The sequence below is a fragment of the Oncorhynchus clarkii genome, chromosome 1 (assembly GCF_045791955.1).
Source record: "Oncorhynchus clarkii lewisi isolate Uvic-CL-2024 chromosome 1, UVic_Ocla_1.0, whole genome shotgun sequence".
Classification (NCBI taxonomy): Eukaryota; Metazoa; Chordata; class Actinopteri; order Salmoniformes; family Salmonidae; genus Oncorhynchus; species Oncorhynchus clarkii.
In genome coordinates this window covers 70,217,175-70,227,058 of record NC_092147.1, presented here as the reverse complement: position 1 = coordinate 70,227,058, position 9,884 = coordinate 70,217,175, and the positions used below count along the sequence as shown (strand labels likewise).

The 9,884-nt window shown below is 48.5% G+C and overlaps 1 protein-coding gene across 1 annotated transcript in view; it reads left to right on the top strand.

Moving 5' to 3' along the window:
- Nucleotides 1-9,655, top strand: part of LOC139411507 (BCL11 transcription factor A a) — a 45,652-nt gene extending 35,997 nt beyond the window's left edge. The window contains exon 3 of the mRNA XM_071157971.1: nucleotides 6,814-9,655. Within this exon, the coding sequence (XP_071014072.1) occupies nucleotides 6,814-9,023 (2,210 nt within the window). The 3' untranslated portion in view covers nucleotides 9,024-9,655. The remainder of the gene's footprint in view (nucleotides 1-6,813) is intronic.
- The last annotated feature ends 229 nt before the right edge of the window (nucleotides 9,656-9,884 follow it).

Below are 9,884 nucleotides of genomic sequence, written 5' to 3'. Positions count from 1 at the left end.
TCTTTTTTCTTAGTCTCTCTCTCTCTCTCTCTCTCTCTCTCTCTCTCTCTCTCTCTCTCACTCTCTCTCTCTCTCTCTCTTCTCTCTCTCTCTCTCTCTCTCTCTCTCTCTCTCTCTCTCTCTCTCTCTCTCTCTCTCTCTCTCCCTCTCTGTCTATGTCTCTGTCTCTGTCTCTATATCTCTCTCTCTCTGTCTCTGTCTCTCTCTTTCTCTGTCTCTCTCTCTCTCTCTCTCTCTCCTCTGTGAGCATGTATAATAGATTGATTAAGGCTTATTGTCTAGAGATGTCAGATTCTGCTGGTGTCTTGCGATTCCTCCCGACTCTCTCTTCCCTGGACTTCCCTTCTCCGTCTTTGTCTGTGACGTGTTGGTCAAACAGGGCTTTGTTTGTGGTCAGTCAATTGGTGCACCACTGAGAGTCTGGGCCAGGACAAAGATGCGTGTGTGTGTTTCTGTGGACCATGAGCAGCTGCGCCGGGTCGACAGAATACAGACTAGACTCACTATGCCGGAGTGGAGGGCTTTACCTAGTGACCTAGAATTAGTTATGATGGTGATAAAGATCAGGATAACTTTTGCTTTCACAGAATTGAGTGTTATAGAACATTTGCAGGACACCATTTTAATTGAAGGTAATATATTTGCGGAGTTGGTCAGGGGCGAAGTGACGTTCACGTGTAAATAGGAGATCTTGAAAGCCTCTAAGCCGCTGATAGAATTCCCAGATTCTATTAGGGCACATTGTCCTTTCTCCTCCTGTATTCCCTAATCCTGTTTCTGGGATGGTCCATTACCTCAATTACCGCTATCTCACACCGAGGTGGAATCTGCACTGCATAACCAAGGACACAACAACACACAGAGAAGGAGGGAAGGAGAGCGAGATGGAAAGAGAGGGAAAGAGAGGGAAAGAGAGAAAGAGAGAGAGAAAGGGTAAGTGAGAGGGAGAGAGAGAAAGGGAGTGGGCTTAAGAGAGATGGAGCTTCACACTGGAGGGAGGGATCAAGAGAGCGACTGAAAGAAACTGAGATAGAGAGAAGGGGGATGGAGAGATAGTGAATAAGAGAGAGTAAGGGCGACGAGAGATGGGGAACAGGGGACAAAGGGAACTGTCCAAATGGTCTAATGGCCGTTTGTTCTGCTTGTCAGTGTTTGTGATGCGTGTTAGGGCAGTGTGTAGTGTGTGTAATGTGTGGAGTGGGGGATGGGGGTAGCAGTTTTGCATATTATGTGAATGGGCGGGGGGTATTACATGTGGAACGGTTGGGAGTGTGTTTACATTGCATTGGGTGTGTGTGCGTGCGTCTGTGTGTGACATTGGTTCAGGTAGAGGTGGTATGCTTGGTAAGATGGTAGATGAGCAATAGGAGACGTTGCATGTCTGGGGCCCAGGCTGCCCAAGCTGTTTAAAGCTGGCATACATCTTTGTTTGCCACTGCCACCCGTCCAGACGGAACACAGAGATGTCCCCTCTCTACTATCTCTCCCTCCCTGAATTCCTTTCTATTTTACAGGGAAGGCATATTCCTCTGAATGGGTTCAATATAAAAACAGAAAAAATGATAATAATGAACCCTTCTTGATACCAGGTAAAACCATGTTGGGTTCCACGTAGAACCACAATTGGTTCTATTTGAAACCAACAAGGGTTCTTCAAAGGGGTTCTCATATGGGGACAGCTGAAGAACCCTTTTAAGTTCTAGATAGCACCTTTTTTCTAAGAGTGTACTGTGAGTCTTACAGCTTGGTCTGTGTGTGCGTGTGCGTGTGCGTGTTTGTGGGTCTGTTTAGTGTGTGTGTGAGGGTGTGTTTTAGTTGGTGTGGGTGTGTTAGTTGGTTTATTTGGGTGTGTTTTAGATGGTGTGTGTGGGTGTGTTTTAGTTTATGTTTGTGGGTGTGTTTTAGATGGTGTGTGTGGGTGTGTTTTAGATGGTGTGTGTGGGTGTGTCTTCACAGCTTGGTACAGTGGAGATATTTTAGGCCCTGTAAAGCGATCTGCTCAGAGTGGTGCATTCCCCTTGAGAGATGCAGTAAGCAGGGGAAGTTTCAGCACACGTTTCCTTCCATTCAGTCTCATATTTCACTATCAAACCTCACTGACTTTCTGTGTGTGTGTGTGTGTGTGTGCCACCTCTGTGTGTGTGTGTGTGTGTGTGTGTGCCACCTCTGTGTGTGTGTGTGTGTGTGTGTATGTGTGTGTGTGCCACCTCTGTGTGTGTGTGTGTGTGTGTGTGTGCCACCTCTGTGTGTGTGCCAAGCTTTTTGCCACCATCACACATCTAACACTGCCTAAGTGCCTCAGCAGTGTCCTCGGCTTTAATCAGGTTTAATACTTTGGTGTGTGTGTTTGTGCGTGCGTGCGTGTGTGCGTGCATGTGTGTGTGTGTGTGTGTGTGTGTGTGAAGTGAGTGTGTTGACATGGAAGTAGGGAGGGTGTACTATGTTAGAGCATGTGTGATGGCAGTATGTGTGTGTATAATGTGGGGTGATATAGTGTATTTGGGTGTATAATGTGGGTTGATATAGTGTATGTGTGTATAATGTGGGTTGATATGGTGTATATGTGTGAATAATGTGGTGTGATATAGTAGATGTGTGTGTAAAATGTGGGGTGATGTGGTATATGTGTGTGTAAAATGTGGGTTGATATGGTATGTGTGTATAATGTCTGTTGATATGGTGTGTGTGTGTATAATGTGGGTTGATATGGTGTATGTGTGTATAATGTGGGGTGATATAGTATATGTGTGAATAATGTGGTGTGATATAGTAGATGTGTGTGTAAAATGTGGGGTGATATGGTGTATGTGTGTGTATAACGTGGGGTGATGTGGTATGTGTGTGTATAATGTGGGGTGATATAGTATATGTGTGTGTATAATGTGGGGTGATGTGGTGTATGCGTGTGTATAACATGGGGTGATGTGGTATGTGTGTGTATAATGTGGGGTGATATAGTATATGTGTGTGTATAATGTGGGGTAATATGGTGTCTGTGTGTGTATAACGTGGGGTGATGTGGTATGTGTGTGTATAATGTGGGTTTATATAGTATATGTGTGTGTATAATGTGGGGTAATATGGTGTATGTGTGTATATATCTGGCACAGTGCGTGTGTGGGAGCTCACTTTCTCTCTCTCTCTTCCTCCTTCCTCCTCTCTTGTTCTCTGATGTCTCATTGATGCTTACATGGCTCGGACATTTCCCAGTGTTAAAAGCTGGCAGCATGTAACATTACTGCTCTCTCTGTCTCTCTCTCTCTCTGTCTCTCTCTCTGTCTCTCTCTCTGTGTCTCTCTCTCTGTGTCTCTCTCTGTGTCTCTCTCTCTGTCTCTCTCTCTGTGTCTCTCTCTGTGTCTCTCTCTGTGTCTCTCTCTCTGTGTCTCTCTCTGTGTCTCTCTCTCTGTCTCTCTCTCTGTGTCTCTCTCTGTGTCTCTCTCTCTCTCTCTCTCTCTCTGTGTCTCTCTCTCTCTCTCTCTCTCTCTGTGTCTCTCTCTCTGTGTCTATCTCTGTCTCTCTCTCTCTCTGTCTCTCTCTCTGTGTCTCTCTCTCTGTCTCTCTCTCTCTCTCTGTCTCTCTCTCTCTCTCTCTGTGTCTCTCTCTGTCTCTCTCTCTCTGTGTCTCTCTCTCTGCCTCTCTCTCTGTGTCTCTCTCTGTCTCTCTCTCTCTGTGTCTCTCTCTCTGTCTCTCTCTCTGTCTCTCTCTCTCTCTGTGTCTCTCTCTGTCTCTCTCTCTGTGTCTCTCTCTCTGTCTCTCTCTCTCGCTGTGTCTCTCTCTGTGTCTCTCTCTCTCCCTCAATCCTGTTTCCCTCCCTCTGCAGTCTAAACACACTGCTGCCAATCTCTACAGTCTTCTGTCTCTCTCTATGTCGCTCTGTCTATCTGTCTCTCTCTCTGTCTGTCTCTCTGTCTCTGACACTGTCTCTCTCTCTCTGTCTGTCTCTGTCTCTCTCCCTCACACATTCCGTGAACTCTGGGCAGTCTTCTTCAATGAACTGAGCAATGGCTGAATTACAAGCAGGCTGTTAGGGCACTCGGAAGCGTAGATTTCAGACACTTCCAATCATTTCAACTTTTTCCAAGGCTCTTGCACATCAACACATGTATATGTGAGAAGAAACAATTCTCAATGGAAACGCATATAATACATAGGGGTTAGACCCTCTGCAAAGTGGCATCAATTAGTAGACATTTTTGACTTTTCTAATTGTCCATATTATACCAGCTAATGCTTGTCTTCCCAATCTGTGGGTGGTGAAAGATAAGTGTGTGTGTGTGTGTGTGTGTGTGTGTGTGTGTGTGTGTGTGTGTGTGTGTGTGTGTGTGTGTGTGAATTCTTCCAGTGCTCAGACAGCTAGACCCAGACAGAACACAAAGGGGTCTGAGTGTCTTAACAGGATTATTCTACCCAACCGCCGAGTCTCACGCCTTTCACTCACTCACCCCCTCCTCGCACAACCCAGTAGCAACTGTTAGCCTCTCACATACACACATGCTCACACACGCAGAGCAGAGAAGTATTTCTCTCCGCACACCGTTCTACCTCACACACTATATATAGTATATCCACCACAAAAAGAAGAGAAAAGGTTGTGTAAGAAATGTGTCAATGGGAAATATGACACCTCCCCTCACACACACACACCCACGCCGTCACACACACACACACACACACACACACACACACACACACACACACACACACACACACACACACACACACACACACTGATACACACGCACACTGATACACACACACACTGATACACACGCACACTGATACACACACACACTGATACACACGCACACTGATACACACGCACACTGATACACACGCACACTGATACAAACGCACACTGAGACACACGGCACACTGATACACACACACACACACACTGATACACACGCACACTGATACACACACACACTGATACAAACGCACACTGATACACACACACACACTAACTGATGGATTTTTTTGTTGACAGTGTTGACCCTTCATTTTTTGGATCTGCAAGTAAATTGCAGTTGGGGAGGATAAAAGCGGGAATGTAAACCATAAATCCCTTTTAGTGTTGTCTCTCATTTTCTGGGTTCCTACTGCACATCATTAGCATGAGTATGGAAGCTTTAGTGACTGACCCCTCTGTTGAGTCAATGGACTATACAGCCCTTTATCACAAAATTGCTTTTTATCTGGAAATGTATCCTGGATAATTATTGCCAATGTGATATTTATCTTGTCTGGCATGATTGCGAAGCTAAATATTTTGGCTTGTCAATCTGAGAATAAAGTAGATGGATCCATTTTCTATTTTATTTCTATCAAATAGCTCATTTTAATTGGTAAATAATAAAACGTACATTTTCTGTATATTTTCCCCTTTTTAGTGAAATGATATGGTCTAATGCTCACCTGTTAGAGCTTACTTCTTCGGGCTCGTTTTATGCTCGCCTTAGTCTCGTTTGAGGCTTGTGCTAGTCTCCCTGTGTCTCCTGTGTCGTCTGAGAGTGCTACAGTAATTATTCTGAAAGGGAACCAGCCTGTAGAGGGTCCCTGGGTACATGCGCTGAATGACTGACAGGTAGAGAAAAATACCACAAAACACCCCACTCTCATTGTGTGCTTTACCATCCCTATCTATGCTTATAGTTACACATTTCAGCATCCATCTGTTTACTGTCTAAATGTTTGTATTTCTGTGTGTGTGTGTGTGTGTGTGTGTGTGTGTGTGTGTGTGTGTGTGTGTGTGCGTGCGTTTGCGTGTGTGCGTGTGCGTGTGTGCGCGTGTGTGTGTGTATGTGCATGTGTGGGCATTTAGGAGAATCTGTGTATTTAGGGTAGCAGAGCAGTGGAGCAGAAATCTTTATTGGATAATAAGTGCTGGATTTTTCTCATATCCGTGTGTGTGTGTGTGTGTGTGCGCGCGTGCATGTACATGCCTGTGTGTGTGACTGTGCATGAGTCTGCGTCCATATAACTGGTTTCATATTGAAAGGCTTTCAGCGGCGGCCCGTTTATGATCTAATCTTGCAAATGAGCTGATGGAGGAGCGGGCTGGCCTTAATGAGATTACACATGCATTGTGAAGCAGACCACAGGTCATTGTCAGAGAGCCATTCAAAGTCAATTATTGATTTAAATGTTCCTTTGCTGTCACAAGCGGCGGACTACTTCACTGGGCCGGGATTGAGAGGGCAGTTCTATTTATGCACCGCAAGAGGCTTTTCTTTGTGTGTGTGTGTGTGTGTGTGTGTGTGTGTGTGTGTGTGTGTGCACCACCATTCAGAGTAAAGGATTATAACACAGTTATACTGTCTGTGTTGATGTGACTTCTTAAAATAACAAATCCAAAATTAGAGGCATACACTTCTTAGTCCTCCTTAGTACTGTAGTGGTCTCTGCTATGCTTAGTGGGGTTGTGTTTCTCGGGTTAGGGGTTATTTCTGTACATCAATGGGAGTGGGTTTTCTGCGGAGTGTGTTCTCTGCAGAGACAGCGGTCATTGTTTGCTTTGTAGCAAGCTGAGAGGCTGCTCACAGTCAGCCGGGATAACAGTGTCCCATGGCAGGCTAGAGGAAGCTGTGACCCCCCCCATTTTTAGAGGCTTTCTAAAAATATATTTGATCCATAAGACAGTCAAGCACGAGTCAAATGCAGCACAGCTGAATGGAGCTGAACTCTTAACTTATTTCCTTTGGTCATCAATAATGTATATTATTTAATTAATTGATTGATGTGAACATGAGTCAACATGTTCATGTGAACATGAGTCTAACTATGTGTCCCAATTTCCTCTCTGTCCCCCTACAGGTAAGGAAGAGCCCAGTACCTACACCTGCACCACCTGTAAACAGGCCTACGGCAGCGCCTGGTTCCTGCTCCAGCACGCCCAGAATACCCATGGCTTCCGCATCTACCTGGAGAGCGAACACGGCCATGGCAGCCCCCTCACCCCCCGTATGGGCAGACCCTCCTCCCTGGGCGGGGGTGCAGACTGCCCCTCACAGCCCCCCCTCCACGGCCTCCACCTGCCCTCCGAGGCCAGCCCCTTCAGCCTCCTCCGCATCCCAGGACCAGGCTCGGGGGGCCGGGACGGAGTGGGTGGACAGCAGCGTTTCCCCCCAACGCCGCCGCTCTTCAGCCCCCCTCCGCGCCACCACCTGGACCCCCACCACCTGAGCCCAGAGGAGCTAGCGCTGGCAGCCCACCATCCGAGTGCCTTCGACAGGGTGCTGCGCCTCAACCCTCCCATGCCCCTGGACCCCTCATCGGCCATGGACTTCTCCCGCCGGCTGAGGGAGCTGGCGGGCAACACCTCAGGGTCCACTCCCCCCCACTCTCCCAACCGGCCCAGCCCTATGCAACGGCTGCTCCAACCATTCCAGTCCGGTGGAGGATGTGGCGGGGGAGGCAAGCCTCCCTACCTGTCCACACCCCCTCCCCTTCCTCCCTCCATGCAGTCCCCTTCGGGTTCTCATACCACCCCCAGCACCCCGCTGCCCTCCTCGGGCCCCCAGCCTTCCACTCCTCTGAAGACCAAGTCGTGCGAGTTCTGCGGCAAGAGCTTCAAGTTCCAGAGTAATCTCATCGTGCACCGGCGCAGCCACACGGGCGAGAAGCCCTACAAGTGCAGTCTGTGTGACCACGCCTGCACCCAGGCCAGCAAACTCAAGCGCCACATGAAGACACATATGCACAAGTCGGGCTCGCCCAACGCCGAAAAGTCAGAAGATGGACTCTCTGCAGCCTCCTCACCCGAGCCGGGCACCAGCGAGCGAATGGGCAGCGCCAGCAGCGCCCTCAAGTCAGTGGTGGCCAAGCTTAAGAGTGAGAACAACCGCTTGCGCCGGGAGAATGGGGAGGAGGAGGAAGAAGAGGAGGAGGAGGAAGAGGAGGAAGAAGAAGAAGAGGGGGAAGAGGAGGAAGAGGAGGGGGAGGAGGAGGAAGAAGAGAAAGTGGATGGAGCTAGGAGGAACAACAACAGCTACCACTTCAGCTTGAGTCTGGAGGCAGCGCGGCACCATGAGAACAACGGCAGCATTGGGAACGGGGAGGTTGTGGGTCGTCTGGTAGGAGGAGAGGAGGGTACCATCCCTCGCTCGCTGCCTGAGGTGATTCAGGGCATGGGGTTGGCGGCCAGCATGCAGCACTTCAGCGAAGCATTTCACGCACACAAGCGCAGTGCGCTGGGCCAAGAAAACCACACACACCACCACCAAAACCGCGAGCACACACAACGGCAGATGTGTGACAAGGATTCAGCGCTGGAGTCGGACCGCGGTGAGGGGGGCTGCATATCGGCTGTGGCCATCAACGGGCGTGGCACATCCCCCAGCGAAGCTGCCTCGGTGGGCCTCTCCAAGAAGCTGCTCCTCGGCAGCCCCAGCCCCCTCAGCCCCTTCTCCAAACGCATCAAGCTGGAGAAGGAGTTTGACCTACCTACACCCACCATCCCCAACACAGAAAACGTCTACTCCCAGTGGCTGGCCGGATACGCTGCCTCCCGACAATTCAAGGACCCCTTTCTGAACTTCCCAGGGGACTCCAGACAATCGCCCTTTGCCTCTTCTCCCTCAGAGCACTCGTCGGAGAACGGCAGCCTGCGCTTCTCCACCCCTCCTGGGGAACTGGATGGGGGGGTGTCGGGCCGCAGCGGGACGGGGAGCGGGGGGAGCACGCCCCACCTTGGGGCTCCGCTGACTCGACCTGGCTCCAAGGACAGCAGCCGCCGCAGCGACACCTGTGAGTACTGTGGCAAGATTTTTAAGAACTGCAGCAACCTGACGGTGCACCGGCGCAGCCACACGGGAGAGAGGCCCTACAAGTGTGGGCTGTGCAACTACGCCTGCGCCCAAAGCAGCAAGCTCACACGCCACATGAAGACACACGGGCAGATCGGCAAGGACGTGTTCAAGTGTGAGATCTGTCAGATGCCCTTCAGCGTGTACAGTACCTTGGAGAAACACATGAAAAAATGGCACAGTGACCGCCCCTTGAGTGCCGAAATTAAGTCGGAGTAGTGGGGGTTTCATCAGCCCTCCCTCCCTCCCCAGTCCCCTGTACATTCCCCCTTCTTCTTTCACCAGTCCGGTGGAAGCTAAGACAACGTGCTCTGGACCAGCACACCCCGTTTCCATTACTCCTTGAATGCATGATCTGTATCGGGGCAATACTATTGCATTGACGCAAAACTTCGAGCCTTTCTCTTGTGCAATAATTTACATGTTGTGTACTTATTTTCTTTTTCGATTATCCTTTCCCATTTTTGATAATTAGACAGCATGCATGGTATGTTTTGGCTAATTAAAAAAAAATTGAAATTGTCCCTGGTTGGTTAGTTGTTGAGTAAAATGTGTTGCTGTTTTCTTGTTCTGTTTTTATTTGAAAAAAGAAAAGAGAAGAATGAAACGACCATGCTGCATACCACATATCATGTACAGTCTTCAGCTTAACCCTCTCTGGACGACCTGGGAATCGCACTTAACCTTCATCTTTCTAAAACATGTTCTGTCCCTATGGGGTTCAAAAAAATCATCTATGAATTGGCTTGATTACTAAAGGTAAAGCAGTGCCAGCCTTTGGATGACTTAAAAAAGACGAGGAGGATTTAAGATTTGAATTTGTACTATCATTTGGTAAAACAAAAAAAAAAGAGTGCCTTTGATATCTTGAAACTGCATTGGTTAATAATCTTATGATCTGCTATGTATTATAGTATCTTTAAATTGTGAGGTTTTCAGCAGGCACGGTACAGGCAGTATTGTGTATAACTGAACTGTTTGTATATTTCATTTCTGGTACGGAGGAGGTACTGAACACAAAGATGCTCTGTAATGTACAATCCTAAATTCGTGGGACTTTTATAGTGCTCTGAGGACTTG